The sequence below is a fragment of the Zeus faber genome (genome assembly GCF_960531495.2).
Source record: "Zeus faber genome assembly, chromosome: 4".
NCBI lineage: Eukaryota > Metazoa > Chordata > Actinopteri > Zeiformes > Zeidae > Zeus > Zeus faber.
Window position 1 is genome coordinate 25,444,391 of NC_137191.1, and position 20,731 is coordinate 25,465,121.

General features: G+C 45.0%; 1 protein-coding gene across 2 annotated transcripts; it reads left to right on the forward strand.

The window, feature by feature from the left end:
• Positions 1-1,082: 1,082 nt before the first annotated feature.
• On the forward strand, positions 1,083-20,380 carry smarca4b (SWI/SNF related BAF chromatin remodeling complex subunit ATPase 4b; the record flags this gene model as incomplete). 2 transcript variants are annotated; one of them, XM_079998973.1, is made up of 33 exons in its annotated part: positions 1,083-1,298; positions 2,361-2,493; positions 3,319-3,873; positions 4,246-4,344; positions 4,494-4,752; positions 4,976-5,102; positions 5,286-5,459; positions 5,564-5,737; positions 5,884-6,054; positions 6,179-6,226; positions 6,652-6,782; positions 7,141-7,198; positions 7,307-7,413; positions 7,924-8,071; positions 8,163-8,326; positions 8,418-8,484; positions 8,586-8,696; positions 8,861-9,103; positions 9,297-9,410; positions 9,818-9,925; positions 10,047-10,133; positions 10,231-10,277; positions 10,743-10,909; positions 11,447-11,610; positions 12,006-12,266; positions 12,551-12,628; positions 14,306-14,524; positions 15,458-15,720; positions 16,063-16,171; positions 16,290-16,391; positions 17,320-17,452; positions 18,684-18,823; positions 19,407-20,380. In XM_079998973.1, the coding sequence occupies 33 exons, from the start codon at positions 1,083-1,085 to the stop codon at positions 19,440-19,442; spliced, it is 5,013 nt and encodes a 1,670-aa protein (XP_079855099.1). In that variant the 3' UTR covers positions 19,443-20,380. The 2 variants fall into 2 exon arrangements, with proteins under 2 accessions (XP_079855099.1, XP_079855100.1); XM_079998974.1 differs by having other exon boundaries at positions 12,006-12,233.
• Between the last annotated feature and the right edge of the window lie 351 nt (positions 20,381-20,731).

The following is a 20,731-nucleotide window of genomic DNA, read 5'->3' on the forward strand; positions in this document are numbered from 1 at the left end:
AAAAAGACCGACCCCAGGGGACGCAGGGTCTCACCGGGGAGCGCTCCGTACTGACGCTGGTAGATCAGTCGCACACAAGCACAGTCCGCCATTCCACCACCGCCCCCTCTCCGCCCCCCCCCTCCTCCTCCCCTTTTTTTTGGGAAAAAAAAAAAATCTATATATATATATATATATATTTGGCGAGACAGCCTCCCACGGTCCGTGCGAGGGGCTCCTCTCTGGCCGAGGGCTGTAGTTGATGGCGCGCCCTGGCTCAAATTCAGGTTGGACGCAGACCCCGCAGCTGGATTTGGCGCAAAGAGAGGTTTGGCGCGGCGCGGCGCAGCAGGGGAGGGGAGGGGGGGGGGGGGGGGTGTCAAGGAACCTGCGTCTGCTGCGCGTTTTGAGACATGTATGCAATGCAAAACAGCATGCATTATATTGTTGTGTTATTTCACGTGTCTGTGTGCACATTTCCAATTTTTCCTGTTTTTGAGTGCGAATTGTTGATACAGATGTTTATGGTTAATTGTTTATTTGTATATTGCCTTTTTTTTGGGGGGGGGGGGGGGGTATTTTTTTATGTTAAGTGTATATTGCAATTTTTTCTTTCTCTTTGTTTTCATTTTTTCTGGTTTATTGGATATGGCCATTTTATATTCTCAATTTATTATTGCTATTGTTTTGAATTGTCCTGCTGTAACACGCAATTTTCCTCTGGGGATGAATAAAGTATCTATCTATATATCTATCTAACTTGCATCATTCTGTTATTTAGCTGGAGAGTGTCTTAAGATAGCACACCTCCTTTGCGCTGCAATTATTGTTAAAAAAATAATTAAGATGCTGTATATTGTCTTATTACGGTAATAATGCAATAAAGTAAATGCTCATATACAGGAAACTTTAGATAACTGCTATGATAACTGCTATTATTTTATTTTTATAAATTAAGCATCATCCTCCTTCCCTGTGGATTTTGATGTTTTTAAATATTAAACATCATCCTCCTTCCCTGTGCCCCCCACATGTGTCCATCCCTTTTCTTGCCCACCCTCTCTTTCCAATAAGGACCATTGTGTCCCAGGAGATCTGGGGTCATGTCAACTCCAGACCCTCCCATGGGGGGCACTCCTCGCCCTGGCCCTTCCCCGGGTCCGGGACCCTCCCCCGGAGCCATGCTGGGCCCTAGCCCCGGGCCCTCCCCGGGTTCTACTCACAGCATGATTGGCCCCAGCCCCGGCCCCACCACATCGGGACACTCGCAGCCGGGGCCGTCTGGATACAGCCAAGACAACATGCATCCTCTGCACAAAGTAAGAGGCCCCATTTATGTACCTGGAGCCTTTAAACCCACATTTGACGACTTTTTGTGGTAGATTGTTAACTTTTAATTAGTTGATAATTTGTTTGTTTAACAGCTACGAGTACTGGAGTTGGCCTTACCAAATGAAATCATTAACATAACATCAGATGATCAGACCCTGGTGTGTCTGTGTACTGGCTAATACACTGAGATGATACTGCCACGTTGGAAGTGGTGTGGTTTTTGTGTTATAAATACCAGCAATTCTCTTTCTAGGGGTACCCATTCCTAAACTTCTAAGCATTGTCAAATACATATAATTCAGAGATACAACAGTATGGACTTGGACAGTGTAATCCAAGTAAAATAACAATTGACATAATCCATGTTCTCAATTAGATACACGTAACATGCTTCTACTACTGTATGTGTCAAAAAGCAGAATAAGTCACATTTCTCTAGTGAGATGTTTGTTATGGCTCTTAGTATCAAAATTTATGTAGTGATAATGTTCTCAGTTACCAATACTTTATTATAGCCGGGTCTCGGCTGATATCAGATTCCATTATTTGTATTTATTGGGTGTTAGGGAAATGCAGTTAAGCAGAGAGTGGTAAATGGACTGCCTTTATACAGCGCTTTTTCTCATCTTGCAACTACTCAAAGCGCTTTACAGAGCGTGCCCCACACTTACCACTCACACACACACTCACACATGGTTGGCGGCAGCAGCCGTGCAAGGCGCAATCCTGGTCAACGAGAGCAGTTAAAGGGTTCAGTGTCTTGCTCAAGAACACTTTAACGTGCTACCAGGAGGAGCCAGGGATTGAAGCAGGACCCGCTCTACTTCCTTGGCCGCTGTCGCCACCCTGGGGGACGATCTGTCCCTGAAGGACAACCACAGCCCAAAGTCCTGATGTGTTGTTGGGAAGTGCTATTTATAATTCTATTTTACTCCTGCGTAGGGCATGCAGGCAACCAAAGAAATTTCATGTCTGAATCCATTACTACTATTACATTTTCTGGAATTCCACTGATGTAGTTCCCAACTGTTGGGATGTGTTTCTCTTAGCCAATGGAGGGAATGCATGAGAAGGGTATGAGTGACGAGGGCCGGTTCGGCCAAATGAAGGGGTTGACCATGAGGCAGGGCGGACACACTGGCATGGGTCCCCCTCCCAGCCCGCTGGATCAACATTCCCAAGGTAGGGGGAAAACATGTGTTTTTCATCATTGTCAGAATTGTGAAACCCGTCAATATTTAATTCTTATGTCTAGCTTGTCTAGTAAAGAAAGGCTGAGTGTGCCTGGAGTGTATTTCATGGCCTCTGAAGCTAGTTATACAATGGTGCAAGGCAGCCTTTCAGAACCAGGCCACACCTGCTCGTAGGTGGGCTCAGCTTTGGCATCGAGGGTTTATTACCAAATACCAGTCTGATGGAAAAATGTCTAAATACAGGAAACCAAACCAAACTACATCAGACTCCAGCAAGACCGAACGTGTCAACAGAGGAAAGACAAACAAAACAACCAGGTGGTAACTCCTTTCAGTCGGACTTTTTGCTTCAGCTCAGTCGGCACAGGCCTTGAAAGGATAGGCTCAGGTGTTTTTTCTTCATTCCACGTCTCATAGATGTTGCAAAGTTTGGCTGCTAAAAAGAAAGACGCATGAGTCTTGTGCATAATATAACCGTTATCTGTAAAAGATGGTGCAAGATGTTTCAATAGGCCCTGGGTTGAAAAACAACAGCCTACAAGTTAAACCATCAGATTAGACAGGATTAGTACTGTATATTGCAATACTGCAGCTTTGAGAATTTGTTTGTAAATATAACAAAGCACATGTTGGTTGACCTCTAATACCGTTGTATGAGTAAGTCTTGTGTCCCTGGCTGCCTCACTGGCTTGTCTTTAAATCTTCAGATGAGTCACTCACAAGCTCAGGCATAAAGTGCGTTATACCCTGTCCTCTCCCTAGTCTTACACCATATTTCTTTCTTTCTCTCTGTCTGTCTGCCCATCTGATCTAGGCTACCACTCTCCACTCGGTGGCTCTGACCACTCGAGCCCCTCAAATGGTCCTCCCTCTGGCCCACTAATACCATCTTCAGCTTCCTCATCTTCCTCTGGTGGTCCCAGTTCTGGTTCTTCAACCTTAGATGGCCCCAGTGGAGACCCACAGACCATGGGTCCCGGTAACCGACCTGGACCTGCTGGTAGTACTGGACCAGGCCCTAGCCCTGGCCCAAGTCTGGGGTCCGGTGGTCCTAGCCTTGGACCTGGCTTAGGATCTGGTGGCCCTATTGGTCCTGGGGGTCCTGTCGGCCCTGGAGGTCCCACTCCCTTCAACCAGAACCAGCTGCACCAACTCAGGGCTCAGATCATGGCATACAAGATGCTGGCCCGCGGGCAGCCCCTGCCAGACCACCTCCAGATGGCTGTCCAAGGGAAGAGACCTATGCCTGGAATGCAGCAGCAGCCCATGCCCAGCCTGGCTCCTGGAGCTGGAGGCGGGCCAGGTGGGGGGCCAGCAGGTCCAGGCTCTGGACCAGGAGCCTTGGTTTCAGGCTACAGCAGAGCTCATGGTGAGGCTGGTTGAGGGCTAGTGGTATTGGTGTGGTATAAGATTTTTAGTTGTTTTTAAAGATCAGGAAGGTCTATCTAGGTTTTCATAGTTATCATATCATACGTTTTGCAGTTTACATTAATATTAAAGAGACAATAGGACCTAATATTTCATGCAGTATAGGGTCTGAATTATAAGTGAAATATACTTTCAATTATACTTTCAATGTTATGAACTGCAGTTGTATTCTATGATATTAATCAGAAAATATGGTGATATTTGTCAATATTGTATATGTGTATCTTTATCATACATTTCATATCAAAACATAGTGCCTAGCCCCATCTTTTAGTTAGCTAACATCCCATTAATTGCAGTCTTTTTTCTGCAGGTCTGATGGGCCCCAACATGCCTCCACCTGGCCCTTCAGGGGCCCCGACAGGAATCCAGGGACAGAACCCTAATGGACCTCCCAAGTCTTGGCCTGAGGGTATGGAGCCCGTCCATGGAGTTTACAAAATTAGCTCTTAATAACAATACAAATGCACAAACTTCAGTCAAACACATCGCAAAATGCATCCCATTGGCTGAACTTACATTTGATGGATCTTTCTTCTTCATCCCTGAATTTCCCTCTAGGTCCCATGGTGAACGCTGCAGCCCCCTCCAACGCCTCCCAGAAGCTCATCCCACCTCAGCCCACTGGCCGACCCTCTCCCGCGCCCCCTTCGGTTCCCCCTGCCGCCTCCCCGGTAATGCCCCCCCAGACTCAGTCTCCCGGGCAGCCGGCGCAGCCCACCCCCATGATGCCTCATCATGCCAAGCAGAACCGCATCACTCCCATCCAGAAACCCTGTGGCCTCGACCCAGTGGAGATACTGCAGGAGAGAGAGTACAGGTACACGGTACTATTTGAATGGCCTATCGAGGATGATATAGGCCAATTACATTTTTGGCAATTTTAATCTGACTATGACCATAGTGAAGGATTTTACAATATAAATATACTACCAGATGAGATTATTAATGTACAGTATAATCGACATGCATATGTATCATTTATGTCATTCATATGTATAAATTGTAAATGCACGCCATTCCCATTCCCTTCGCTCTCCCAGGTTGCAGGCTCGTATCACCCATCGCATCGCTGAATTGGAAAACCTACCAGGCTCTTTGGCCGGCGATCTCCGCACCAAAGCTACGATAGAACTCAAAGCCCTCCGACTGCTCAACTTCCAGAGGCAGGTAGGTGCAACTGTGTCCACTTATCCAAAACAATAAAGGACGATAATTGTAGAAGTGAAAATGATCGGTCAATGACTCAATGAGTGAGTGTGTGTGTGTGTGTGTGTGTGTGTGTGTGTGTGTGTGTGTGTGTGTGTGTGTGCGTGCGCGTGCGCGTGCGCGCATGTGCGTGCTTCCCCGCAGTTGCGGCAAGAAGTGGTGGTGTGCATGCGTCGTGACACGGCTCTGGAGACCGCCCTGGACGCCAAGGCCTACAAGCGCAGCAAGCGCCAGTCCCTGCGAGAGGCCCGCATCACCGAGAAACTGGAGAAGCAGCAGAAGATCGAGCAGGAGCGCAAACGCAGACAGAAGCACCAGGTTCCGTTCGGTCCCCTTAGTCCATCCAAACGCACTCTATCCACAACATCCACTGTTTTTGTTCCCTTTTTAACAACTGTGACCCCACACCACCATAATTCCAGGAGTACCTCAACAGCATCCTGGCGCACGCAAAAGACTTCAAGGAGTACCACCGCTCCATCACGGGCAAGATCCAGAAGCTGACCAAAGCTGTGTCCACCTACCACGCCAACACCGAGCGCGAGCAGAAGAAGGAGAATGAGCGAATCGAGAAGGAGAGGATGAGGAGGCTTATGGTACGGGGAGGGGGAGAGTTTATTACATTGTTATCATGATGATATTAGGAAATGACTGACCCGCTAACATCAAATTGATGAAAGTAGTCCCCACATGTAAGTGCATACACAGGCGCAAGCTGTACAGTATGTGTTGGTGTTCCCAGGCCGAGGATGAGGAGGGATACCGTAAGCTCATTGATCAGAAGAAGGACAAGCGTCTGGCCTACCTTCTGCAGCAGACAGACGAGTATGTTGCCAACCTGACCGAGCTGGTCCGAGCCCACAAGGCCGTGCAGGCCCTCAAGGAGAAGAAGAAGAAGAAGAAAAAGAAGAAGGTATCAGACATGGATGCTTTTTTCTTTTTCTTAAAAAACGACTACAGTTATTGGTTTGGTGACAACGACACGTGTGAGTTGTATTTTAGAGTCCTAGAGTACAATTTATCATATCATCTTACAGCTGGAGAATGCTGAGGGCCAGACCCCTGCGCTGGGGCCAGATGGAGAGGTGAGTAGTATTTATAGTAGCTGCAGCAATATCATCTTTGATTGTTACCAGGCGCTACCTCTGGGGTATTACAATTGATACCACCTTCCTCGCAGGGGTGTTCCGATCCGGCTTTTCAGGGCCCCTATAATCACAGATTTAATGTCAACTGAATTGAAACCACAAAGCACAATAAGTTTGCCGTTTTTCCTGTGGTCTTTTTTCCTGTGGGCTCAATGGAATCCAAATGGAGTGAGCTTGTAGCTATTTAATTCATGCAACACACCAAGCCGTAGGCTGATGAGGAGATAACTGGGCTGAACCTCGGGGCTGATGAGAACTATACATTATAGTTATTATTATATATTAAGCGGTATATACATTATATTATACGTGCAGTATATCTGGAATCTCCAACTGATCCCCAATGCTGTCGCCCCCTGCAGCCTCTGGATGAGAGCAGCCAGATGAGCGACCTGCCAGTGAAGGTCATCCACGTGGACAGTGGAAACATCCTGACGGGGGTGGACGCTCCCAAAGCCGGGCAGCTGGAGACCTGGCTGGAGATGAACCCTGGGTAAGACCGGTTGACTGGGGCCAAGGTGTCACATCAAGATAGGTCTCAGATCAAGGTTACTCACCGTACACACTGCATACCGGTTACAGTTATATCACAGGGTGTAAAATTGAGCATATAACATTAATGGCTACTGTGTTCCATTATGAAAGCAGTATAGACAATGACCAGTTGCCATTAACCCTACATTGTCTGAAATAAATGACATCATTGTGAAAGTTTTATACATACAGCACGCCATAACGGAAACAATTTGTTGGGGACTGTTATTGTTCATTGCTGGGGTTTTCGGGTTAAAGTGGGTTCAATGGTCAATGCCGCTGAGCAAGCTGTCCTGATGAATCTGACGTTTCGGCAGCTATGAGGTGGCACCCCGTTCTGACAGTGAAGACAGTGAGGAGGAGGAGGAGGACGAGGTGAGTAGACCCAGAAAGCGGATTTGCCTTGATTTGAGTTTTTTTATGAGACATCCAGAAATGTCTTTACCGGCTGACTGACTCGTGTTTGGCACTCGTCACTGGAAGGAGGAAGAGGAGGAGCCGCAGCCGTCAGCCACTCCGGTGGAGAAGAAGACTATCCCAGACCCCGACTGCGAGGATGTGTCTGAGGTGGACGTCCGGCACATCATAGAGTGAGCAACTACTACTATAGTAACTGTCGTTTTTTTATAGCGTGTGATTTTAACATTATTTTGAAGTATTTGTTTAGTTATACAGGGTTCTTACCAGATCCTTGATGTCCGTGATGTGCTTGAATTCCGTCCTCTTAAATTGAAGTACTGGAATACCTTTAAAATGGCACCTTTTGTGCTGAAGTGCTTAAATAGTAGATTGTGCCAGGTAAATGTAATCAGCATGGTTGGAAATATACACTTATAGTGGTAGATGACAATGAGATTAATATTATTTTTTTAAATGTATAATAGATTTACTATTATAAATAATCGACAATGAAACTAGTAGTATATTATATTTTAATGAATGAGAATGACATTGAAATTTATTATATTTGTTTGTTGCAGCCAAGTCCTTGAAAATGAAAACAAGTAGTGCTTAAAAAAAAGTAATTGAAAGTCCTTGAATTAAATTTTACAATGCCAGAAAGAACTGTGTTTCTACGGTGTTTCATGTCTCTTCCGCAGGCACGCGAAGCAGGACGTGGACGACGAGTACGGCAGCGCTGCCTTCGCTCGGGGGCTCCAGTCGTACTACTCTGTGGCCCACGCTGTCACGGAGAGGGTGGACCGACAGTCCACCTTACTGATAAACGGACAGCTGAAACAGTACCAGGTGCAGAGCGGGCGGCGGAAGAAGACGGGAGGAGAGTTGCTATTGCCCCGGACATCCTTCTTACCTTTCAACGTTTCTTACTCCGTCTCAGATTAAAGGTCTGGAGTGGCTGGTCTCGCTGTACAACAACAACCTGAACGGGATCCTGGCTGACGAGATGGGCCTGGGCAAGACCATCCAGACCATCGCGCTCATCACGTACCTCATGGAGAACAAGCGCCTCAACGGACCCTACCTCATCATCGTACCTCTCTCGTAAGCGCGACCCCATCACGAGCCTCAACCAAAAAAACGATCGTTTCTATCAGGAACGGGTCCAGGATTCTTGTTTTCCTCTCCTTCGTAGAACTCTCTCCAACTGGGTGTATGAGTTTGACAAGTGGGCTCCCACTGTTGTGAAGGTCTCCTACAAGGTAGGTTCACGCCAGAATGTGTGAATGACGAATAAACAACACACACATACAGAGCCGTTTAATTGTTTGCATATTAAAGTTTGTGGGTTGTGGGTCGTCAGGGGTCCCCTGCTGCAAGGCGTGCCTTCGTACCCCAGCTGCGCAGTGGCAAGTTTAACGTTCTACTCACTACGTACGAGTACATCATCAAGGACAAACAAGTGCTGGCCAAGGTGAGATGTGAAGTGAACCTACCAACACGCCTTCGGGAAAGAGCTCTTCCTGCTTATTGTTTTTTGAGGGTTTTGAATAGGCGTAAGCAATATGGCTGCAACAGCCGTTTCGATCTGGAATTCTGGCAAACGTTGGTTTTGCCTGTCTCCTTCTTCACCACCAGATCCGCTGGAAGTACATGATCGTGGACGAGGGCCACCGTATGAAGAACCACCACTGCAAGCTGACCCAGGTGCTCAACACCCACTACCTGGCCCCCCGCCGGGTGCTGCTGACCGGCACACCGCTGCAGAACAAGCTGCCCGAGCTCTGGGCGCTGCTCAACTTCCTGCTGCCGACCATCTTCAAGAGCTGCATCACCTTCGAGCAGTGGTTCAACGCTCCTTTCGCCATGACGGGAGAGAAGGTGAACAGAGGCTCTGCCCTTTACATTCAGTCCTTGTTGTTGTAAAGCGTGTAAAGTACCCGGACCTGCCCGAAATGCCTCCTGCATTTGGACGAGACGACACCACCTGCTGGAAAGAGTCAGCGTCTCTCCCGGAGGTTCAAATGTTTTGGGGAAGGCCCATCTGAGGTCATCTTCCTTTGCCTCTCTTCAGGTGGACCTAAACGAGGAGGAGACCATCCTTATCATCCGCCGTCTCCACAAGGTCCTCCGCCCCTTCCTGCTACGCCGGCTGAAGAAGGAGGTGGAGGCTCAGCTCCCAGAGAAGGCATGGCTTCCCCATCACCATACACCAGCTGGATAAAATGGGTTCCATAGGCCTCATGAAGGCCAAACACATGAGCTTCTGACCCTGGGAGTGGGAATAAGTTCACATGCAGATTGCAGCAACATTTCGTGTTCTGTCGGCAAAGCGGATAGTCTCGGGTTTATCGTGAGATTTTGCCAAGTTTCCTGAATTTGAATTGGAAAATATAACTAATTAATTGGATCCAATGACGAGCTGGGCCTTGTCTTAGTCGTGTTGAAGATGCATTAACGGAGATTTCTTAAGTGCATGTGAAGGAAGTGTCAGAACTTTACAGTCAAAAAAGGTTTGTGGTGAGTCCCACGTCCTACCACTGACAAAAGATGCTGACTTCAACTCTTTCTTTCCCTCCTCTCTCTCCCTCTCAGGTGGAATATGTGATCAAATGCGACATGTCCTCTCTCCAGCGGGTGTTGTACCGACACATGCAGGCCAAGGGTGTCCTGCTGACCGACGGCTCGGAGAAAGACAAGAAGGTATTTCCATGGAAGGGGCGGGGGGGGCCAGATTTGAAAGCCTCTCCTTGTTTGTCGTTCCTCAAAGGAAACGTCTCCGTTGATTTTGTAGTCGCACTCATCGTTTGGAATTGTTTTTCAGGGGAAAGGAGGCACCAAGACCCTGATGAACACCATCATGCAGCTGAGGAAGATCTGTAACCACCCCTACATGTTCCAGCAGATCGAGGTACCACACCTCACCGCTGCCTTCTCTCTCGCTGCTCCGACTGGGAGACAAGAGAAGGCATTAAATCAATTCCTCACTTTTGCGTGTGTGTTTGCAGGAATCCTTTTCTGAGCATTTAGGATTTTCGGGTGGGATAGTCCAGGGGTAAGTATGTCATTTCCATCCTTATAACAGGCATTCTATATTAGGGCAGAACTATGCAGGTAAAGAAATACATCTGTAAATAAAAATGAATTCATTCCTCAAAAAAAACATTATTTCTTTGTTTGTTATATTTAATGTCAGGTTTATTATATTATAGATGTTTATTAATCTTTCTGCTTCACTGTTTATTTCAGACATTATTGTCTAGGGCCGTATATTCCAATTTTGGACATGACTTTTTATTTTTCAGGTCTTTTCTGTTATTTTAAGGTTATCTGTTGTTTATCATTAAGTTTGATGTATATTGGCAGATTTCTTGTTGGGTACAATTAACTATGAGGTTTATTGTACATTTACCAAATTTTCCATATATTGCCATTTTCTTTTTTCATATTTCTATCTATCCATCTATCCATCTATCCATCTATCCACCCACCCCACCCACCCCACCTTCCCTCATGTCAGTCTTGACCTGTATCGGGCGTCTGGGAAGTTTGAGGTGCTGGACCGCATCCTGCCAAAGCTGAGAGCCACCAACCACAAGGTGCTGCTCTTCTGTCAGATGACCTCGCTCATGACCATCATGGAGGACTACTTTGCCTACCGCAACTTCAAATACCTGCGTCTCGATGGTCAGAAGGTTTCAGTCGCTGTGTTTTGTGTCCATGTACGTGTCCAACTAGGTGGAAGGGTTGCCAGCTTTGTAGTTCTCCCGTCTAATTGGACTGATCTTTCTGTAGGAGGGGTTTGAGTATTCTTCTGGACCTATGACCTGGCAACCCTGCACATAAAGTAATTCCATCCGAGGTCTCATAACTGTGACCAATGTTACTGTAGCCGAAAACTGTGAAATAAAGCTAAATCAAACATTAATTGAGGCAAACCCTTTCGTAGCTATTAACTGTTTGACCAAATTAGTCTGATTCACCGGTAATAACACATTATATTAATTAGTACAGACAAAAAAACACAATCCTGCAGGCATTTTTTTTAAATCATGTAAACATGCTGGGGGGGGGTTCTTTTTTTCGATTTAATATTTTTCTTTACTTTCCTTTTGTATTTTGTCTTTCTTCCTTCCTTCAAATATTGATCTCGGGTAATGTTTCCCCCCCCCGCCTTTCTCTTAATTTCATCTCAACTCCCTGTCCGCCTTCCTGTCCTCTTAGGCACCACTAAGGCCGAGGATCGAGGGATGCTGTTGAAGACGTTCAACGACCCTGAGTCGCAGAATTTCATCTTTCTCCTCAGCACCCGAGCGGGCGGCCTGGGTCTCAACCTGCAATCCGCCGACACGGTGGTCATCTTTGACTCGGACTGGAACCCGCACCAGGTTGGGGGAGGGGGGTTGTTTACATACAAAGAAAGTGAGATTATATTTTCTGTCAAAATATCAACGATGGAGTGGCAGTAATGGCGTTAATGAGATATAAGTAAGCATATGAATAACCGTATTCAAAAATACGGTTCTTTTTTTTAAGGCAAACTCAGACATTCACACTGAGCTAATGTATCTATCCAATTTGCATATTTTCAAAACCGTGCTTTTTCTATGAGAGTAGACGTGTAGAATAGCCCTTAAGACATTTGTTATACTTTCTGAAAGATTTTTGTTGGGAAAAACCTATTAAAACATTCATGTTCAACATTCTTGACAGTGTAAAGTATCTCTTTCAATCCAAAGTTGCCGACGCAGCATAACCGCGTTTCCTCCTCCTCTGCATCCAGGACCTGCAGGCCCAGGACCGAGCCCACCGCATCGGGCAGCAGAACGAGGTGCGAGTGCTGCGCCTCTGCACCGTCAACAGCGTGGAGGAGAAAATCCTGGCAGCCGCCAAGTACAAGCTGAATGTGGACCAGAAGGTGATCCAGGCGGGCATGTTTGACCAGAAATCCTCCAGCCACGAGCGCAGGGCCTTCCTGCAGGCCATCCTGGAGCACGAGGAGCAAGACGAGGTCTGCAGCCAGGACGTGTGTGTGAGCCTGCGTGTGTGCGTTTGTTCCGGACTGCACTACACACCAGCAGAATTGGTTATTCACATTCCAAAAGCCATGTTGAATCTGTTGTGGGGGTTTTCTTCGCTGGTGTGTGTGTGTGAGTGTGTGTGTGTGTGTGTGTGTGTGTGTGTGTGTGTGTGTGTGTGTGTGTGTGTGTGTGTGTGTGTGTGTGTGTGTGTGTGTGTGTGTGTGTGTGTGTGTGTGTGTGTGTGTGTGTGTGTGTGTGTGCGTGCTTGTGTTTGTGTATTTTGGGTGTGTGTATTTTGGGTGTTTAGGAGGAGGACGAGGTCCCAGACGATGAAACCGTCAACCAAATGATCGCCAGGAGTGAGGAGGAGTTCGACCACTTCATGGTCAGTGTGTGTGTGTGTGTTACTTTGTTAATTCATTTATTCCTGTGTGTGTGTGTGTGTTGCAAATACATCTGTGAATTACAATGCATACATTTCATATATACCAGTTTCACAAACCTCATTCTCATCATCAAGTGTACATTTTATTTCTGTAACTTCCGATTTTATGATTGAATCACTCCCAAAATATCTCTGTCTTTTAAACAATAAGAAAATAACTACGTTTTGCAAATAATATAAATCCGAATTTGAAAAAGCCACTGAAGATGTCTTTATTTCCTATAATTAATTAATACAATTAATTGTTTATTTATTATTATTGTTATTATTATTATTGTTGTTGTTATTATTATTATTATTAGGGGTCCAGCCCGAAAATTCTCATAATTTTTAAATCTATAATTATCTGGAACACAAACTTCGGCAGATACGGGATGACGTCTTGTTTGAACCACGTTGTCACAAACACCTTGTGTTTGAAGTTTCATCCAAAGTGATCCCAATACGGAGCAGATATTAGCGACAATCCGACCAAATTTTATTGACAATCGAATGCATTTCACGCCAAAATATGTCCAAGCTGGTTAAAACTATGTGGAAAACGCACTTCGGCAGAACCTACGCGCACGGTTGAGGTGTCGTTTAAACCAGTATGTCTCAAGCATCTTGTGGTTTAAAATGGAAGCCGTGCAATGATAACTACCCATAGAAATGTCAAAACGTTTTTGTATTTCATGGAAACAGAACTTACTGAAAATGTGATCCAAGGAAAAAATTCAACAAATAAACGGTGTTAATTGTTATCATAAATTGTCGTAAATACCGTCACTGATACTCTGGATGTACTTCAATGCAATAAGGTAAATTATAGCAATGACAAGATGTAGTTTAAAGTAAAAAATAAAATATATATTTTTTAATAAACATCATGTATAAACATTTTCCTATACCTAACGTTGACAGAGTTTAATGAAATGGCAGAAAGTGTTTGTAATATTGACCTATTCTTCTGTAATAATTCTAATACAAAATAAATGTTAAAGCTCCATTAACGTTGTCTGCATTACAATATAGACAAGTAATCTATTAAACTTTACTTGTCATATACTTATGTCACATTACAACTTAAAATCAATGGTTGACGTCTGGTTGCAATGGAATACTTCATACATAATGCCATGAAAGTTTGATAAGTGAAATTACCTGGACATAACTACTTTATGTTTATAAGTTCAGTATATTTCGTTGCATTACACAAAAAACAAAAAATGTAACACGTGCCTAAAACAAATAAACTGGCCCCCGTGTATTGCTGCCTGCAGCTATATTTATTTATTTAATTATTATTTTTATCTTTAAATTTTTTTTCTTTTATGTTTGATTATGTTTGGATGTTTTCAAAATCCTATGTTTCTGTCATATTCAATGCTCATTCTCTTATTTTAATTTTACTTTATATTTAAAAAAAAATGTAGTATATATATATATATAACTTTAGCCAGAGAAATCTGCTAAAGTAAATGTTTGAATGTTTAAATCTTAGCTGAGCTTCGACCAAGCTGTTCCTTTGTACAAAGTTGTTGTCGTTGAACCACCTGGGAGGGGGGTGGTGAGGTTCTTTGCTTTTTCGAACAGGCAAAGAAAAACATTTTTTTTATATATTTACCTACATCCCAGCGTATGGACCTGGACCGGCGGCGTGAGGACGCCCGCAACCCGCGGCGCAAGCCTCGTCTGATGGAGGAGGACGAGCTCCCCACCTGGATCATGAAGGACGACGCCGAGGTGGAGCGGCTGACCTGCGAGGAGGAGGAGGAGAAGATGTTCGGACGCGGCTCCCGCCAGCGCAAGGAGGTGGACTACAGCGACTCCCTCACAGAGAAGCAGTGGCTCAAGGTCAGCGATAGAGGCGGTCGAGGCGGAAAAGGGCCACAGGGGAGGGGAGATAGAGTTAGAGAGTTGGAGTGTGGTTTTTCATTTGGAATTTTCTTTTAGGGCTCTGCACTTTTGCTGATGATGGTGATAATTACATACTCTGAATAATTGTAAGGGTTTCTGAAATAAGCGTTTAGAAGTCATCATATGTTCTATTTATTGCATATAGATGTGGCACAGTACTAATTATTATTTTGCGATACTAAAATCACAAATGTCTTGAATAGTGCCATTACCAATGTGTTATTTTCTTCTGATATTTAATCTTTAAATTTGCTATTTTTATTGATGCACGTCACTTAAAATTGTCTAAAAGCACTTACTAGCTTATAGAAATATAAAAATAGAAATAAAGATAAAGAAACCACCAACAACATGACTTGTACAAAACCACTGCTTTGTTTTATTCAACTCTTTATTCAACTCTTTAACTCTTTAAAAAATAAATATCACTGGAAGTGCAACTTAGAGCATTTAAAACAAAGATATTTCCTGTGTCACATGGTCCTATTTACATTTATTTGTGGAAAAGCATTTCTGTGATATTTCAGGCTACACTTGTTGCATCTGATTGTTTTGTTTTTTTTCCAATACAGATATTGGGTATCAGATCAGTGCCATTTCTAATTCTATCATATTATATGTAATACCATAAATAGTTGGAAAGTTCTTCAGGTTTAGTATGCTTAGAATGCTAAGTTTAAGATTAAGTCCAACAATGTATTCAGGATGTGGTTGAAAGAACTTCTGGTTTATTAATAACTTTTACTAAAACCCACAAATCCCTGATAAGAAGTGTTTAATCAGAAGTCGCGCCTTTTAACTGCATTTCTGCGCCCGTTTAGTAAGATTTAATTCACCATTCAGCTCGGCATTTTGGGTTCTCTGCTGCAGGCGATTGAGGAGGGCACGCTGGAGGAGATCGAGGAGGAGGTCCGTCACAAGAAGACCACGCGCAAGAGGAAGAGGGACCGCGACCCGGACCTCCCGGGACCCTCCTCCTCCTCCGGGGGCCGCAGCCGGGGTGACAAAGACGACGAGGGAAAGCGACAGAGGAAGAGGGGGCGACCCCCCACGGAGAAGCTCTCCCCCAACCCCCCCACGCTCACCAAGAAGATGAAGAAGATCGTGGACGCCGTCATCAAGTATAAGGACAGGTGGGGGATTCAGGAGCCGGAGAGTCGCCGTCCTTGAAATCGTCAAAGTTTGTCATATTTAAGGCGCTTTTTTAAAAATGTTTCTCTGCAGCAGCTTTTTTTCGGGGGTTCTTCTTTTAGAATCGCCACAGTCACAAAAATGCATTAAACGAAATAAACGTAAAAATTGTTCTAAAAAAGACAAATGCAGAATTGTCGCATACTACAGTTTCATTCAGACATACTCAACACTTATTTGGCGTACTAAATAGCATTCTGGTAGCCCATTTGGGACGCAGCGCAGGATATACGAGACAGGATTTACATATTTTTGTCCCCTTTCGATGATGTCACCTCATGCAGCGCCAGCGGACGCCAGCTGAGCGAGGTGTTCATTCAGCTGCCGTCTCGAAAAGAGCTTCCAGAGTACTACGAGCTCATCCGCAAGCCTGTTGACTTCAGGAAGATCAAGGTGGGTGCATGCAAGGGCGCCTCTCCAGCCGTTCGTTTCAAGCCGACAAACGAGCAGGCGCACGCGATCCATCGGAGATGCGGTCGTTCAAACAGCCTTTCTGCTCCGTGCGACGCAGGAGAGGATCCGCGGCCACCGGTACCGCAGCCTGTCCGACCTGGAGAGGGACGTCATGCTGCTCTTCCAGAACGCTCAGACCTTCAACCTGGAGGGCTCGCTGGTGAGACGTAGCGCTACGACAAGCGAAGGGGCAGCGGCCCCGGAGGCGGAGCGGGTCGTCTATTGATCGGAAGATTCGATCCCAGGCTCTCCCCTGGGAGAAAACTCTTAGATTTACTTTGAAATGATCTGTCGCTGTTTTGCATCGTCTGAGGTTTGGCGTCCGGGCTCTACTGCTCATCGCTCCTGGCGAGGTGTACAGCAGACAGAGGCATACATAGTGAGCTGGAAATATAGGAGTGGAGGGAGCGAAGCAGGCAGCGAAGCGGGTAGGACCGGAGGGATTGGCTGCTGAAATTGTGCCACCGATAAAGGAGTGGAAGCGGGTGGCGCCGTCTAGTTGTCTGACAGAACTAGCGCCGCGAGCTACGCTTCATTTAATCCAGTTGGGTTTTACCTAGGCCCCGAATGAAGATTTTCCTAGTCGACTGTTAGTCGTCAGTTCAAGCCATTAGTCGACTAATCTTTGCACGTTTATGATATGAATTTTATTTTTTAAATATATGTTCTTGGGGCATCAGAAAATGGTTTGGTGTCCAGTGCTGAGAAAGAAGAGAGAAAGAATTAACATTGTTAAAACTGTGCTACATAACAGATAAATACAAAACATAATTACCAGCCTTTAAAATAACAATTCACAAGCGCGGCGCGCACGCATGAATCGAGCCGCCTGTTTATTACCGGCAAACCAACAAACGCTGTAATTATCTTTCTAAATGTGCTGGTACAACCTGAAAGGAGGCTGAACAAGTTGATCCGTGGTCTCACTGAGTTACCTGTGAAAAGTGAGACACAATGCTGTCTGGCTTCACGTTCAGACACGAGTTCTAACTTGTTAGTAAACAAAGTATTATTTGATCTGTGCACTTAAAGCCATGCTCATAATAAAGTGTTGCGTTAAAGTGTTGGGAGATCGTGTGTTTGCGCAGATCTACGAGGACTCCATCGTGCTGCAGTCGGTGTTCACCAGCCTGAGGCAGAAGATCGAGAAGGAGGAGGAGAGCGAGGGGGAGGACAGCGAGGAGGACGAGGAGGAGCAGGAGGAAGGCTCCGAGTCAGAGCGTGAGTGTGAGTGTGTCTGTAGAGAAGCGCTGCAAACCCAGATGGGAAACCATCACAGACCATGACTGACATGAGGTTCACTGCACCTTGCTTTTGATCTGATCTCTGAGCTGAGTGACGTAAGCAAAGTAGGACTTCACTTTATGTGCCACTTGGTGCGCATTAGCCCTTTTTCACGATTATAAAACATGTAGTGTAGGTTTTATATACATTTTTTTTTTCCACTCAAATCAAAATACATGAATGTCAGCTGCCTTTCATTTAGAAAGGAACTGTTTGAAAGTGCGCTGCTAGCAGCATCAGGTTACTTCATGCTTTCATTTTACATTGCACTTGTCAAAAATCACTTCCTTCTATGCAAAATATTAATTTTCCATTGTCTATTTATAAATGCATTAGAATAAAAAACCCTCAGCTACCACTGGTGGTAATATTAAAAACAAATGTAAACTAAGTATAAAACTAATACCGGTAGAAAACCTCTTAAAACTGATACTGGGAAATGTATTTATTACGTATATGTTTGTATATTTTTCCCAGATTCAGAAGATAATCACTGGTCAAAAACAGTTCCGAATGTGTCTGCATTAAAAATAAGTAAGATGTTGTTTTTAGGTTTTTATTTTTCGATCTATTACTTAATATCCCAGCTTCTGAGATGCTGGAAGGTGTATTTCTCGATTTTTCACACGAACTAGGCTAGTTGATCCCATCTGCAGCCATGCACTGAGCTTACACAGTTAGCATGCAGCCCGTCGCTATCTCACTACTGGACACACAAGGATGAAATTGGTATCAGCCTTCTCGTCTGAATCTGGGTAAGAGAGATGAAAAGCTCTACAAACTTTTTAAAAAGCGCAAAATTAACTGCCAACAACTTATCGCCGGGTATACTGATCTTTGACCATATGTTCCAGTTCACAAGCGTTGTATAAATGGTATTTTAGTGGTTTTAATTTAACTGTTGATTCTGAATTCTGTTGGGAGTCAACCCAACAGTTTGGGAAAAAAAAGGTTTCAGTACTTTACCCGGGTGTATTGATAACTTATCACTAGCGAACAATCAATCAATCATACGCCTTCACTCCTCACCTGGTTAAGAATAACCACAAGGAAGTGCAGGTTTTGCGGCCGCGGGCTCATCATAATCTGCATAGTGGAGAACTCTGTCAGGGTGGATTTTCTCATGGTTGAACCATGTTTTTTTTGTGCGTGTCCGTGTCCTCTGCAGCCCGTTCTGTGAAGGTGAAGATCCGTCTGAGCCGCAGGGAGAAGGCGGCAGAGCGGGGGAAGGGCCGCAGCAGGAGGACGGGACGCACCAGAGCCAAACCCGTGGTCAGCGACGACGACACCGAGGATGAGCAGGAGGAGGTGCGTCACTGAGTGTGTGTGCATGTAAAAAGAAGGTGTGCTGAGCTAAGTGTTGACCTCTGCCTGTGTCTGTACCGTGCACGACTGTGTTTCCATCGGAGTTTCAAGGACGACTCTCATGCTGTTGACTTCCTTTACTGGGTGCCTACAGGTCCATTTAAATTATTATTATTATTATTTTTTTAACAATTATTTGATCTTTAAAGTCTTTTGGAGGGTCTGATTTTCTCTCATGGTCTTTTTGTCTGATTTTATTCATCTATTTATTTATTAGGCCAAAGTTCTTCTGAACCCAACTCACTTCATACTTACCTTCATACTTTACTGTAGAGACAAATCCAAAAAACTCCTTGTACTGTCCTGCCCTGTTTCTGCCAAATACTTACCTCTGCCCTTTACCAACTATACAGTACTTATCTGTAGTATTTGACTGAATAAGAGTCATGGACACAGTCATGGTCATTTGTCAAAAAAAGTCATAAGTTCAATTAAAATTTGACTTAAAACGGTCTTGAGATGTACCTGCAGACCCCCTGCATGTGGTTATCTGCTTCAAATGAACACTTCCTCTCCTCCTTCTCAGGAACGTTCCCCCAGTGCCACCGACGAGGAGTCCTAAACCGCCAACAGGGCGTGGGAAAATGCTGCTCCCCCAACTTCACTACAACTACTGACATTAAAAAAAAAAACAACAAAAAAAAAACGCCTGGAGTTTTCAACTCCCGCCGCGCTCAAACGTCCTGCGCCTCGTCGCGGAAAGGATGAGTGAGTGGCGCTTGAGAGAGGAAATGACGGAAAATGTGAAGTGTCCTTCAGCTTTGCCGACTGAAATTAAGAGGGGAATTCCTTTGAAATCGTGTGTAATTCCACACTGTGACTCAAATTCGTCCTATTTTATTCGTCGGAATTAAATCGACTTCGGCTTTATCATCTTAAAGCTTTTTAATCATACCTCATCCCGTATTTCGTGAAATGCAGTACGTATATCCCGCACAGACTCTATTCGCCCCGTCTGTATGAGCGTAGGGAGGCGGTGAGGACGACCTCTTGGTGGACCTATATCAACCTTTGTATCTAAATTATTTTGGAGGAGAAGAAGACGTCTCGACGCCACTCTTGCCACCTGCACTTCTGGACGCGAACAACCCCGGCGACTCCGAGGTGGTAACTGTTAAGTGCTGTAAAACTTTTCGTGCTTCTACTTTTTTTGGTGTTTTGGTCGTTTTTTTGTTTTTTTTTGGTGGGGGTGGGGGGGTTCCAAAACCGCTGAACATTTATCAACGTTTATCATTATAAGACAAAGGACCGGGGAGACGTTTGCTCTTCTCTGCTTGTGAAGGCCTTTCACGGCTCTGTGGTGTTGAATATGCTGTACAGAGTATTTTTGTTTAGCGACGTGTCGATGCATGATTGTTAGAGCGCTCTCGTCTCGGTTCACTATACTTTCTTCCTTCTGATCGCGTCGGGGAACGTACAACCAAAGGATAGGTGTTATTTTCCACTGAGTTGTGGAGTTTGGTCTCGTGTGTTTATTCTATGTCATTGTCGTAACTCAAAAAGGGGAACAATAAATTCCTGTGGATGTTGTGAGTTGTGAGTATTTCGTTTTTTGGGGGGGGGGGGTTTCGTTACTGTGGGTAAGATCTAAGGATGAGTTGGCAGTTACCAGAGCTCAAGGAAGATCATTTTAAGCAGCGTTCTAGAACATTCGACACGTCCCCCACTTGAGTTAATCGTATTAATGCATATGAGGCGGGTGAATTGGACACTTTGGCCAGAAAAACACCACATACATGCGGTCAATTCAGCATTCAACCCTCTTGAGCCTGAAAATTCTTTTTTTTTTGGGAATACCTCTAATGCCCCCTAGGGGGAGAGTGCAGAAGTTTACACACACACACGCACACA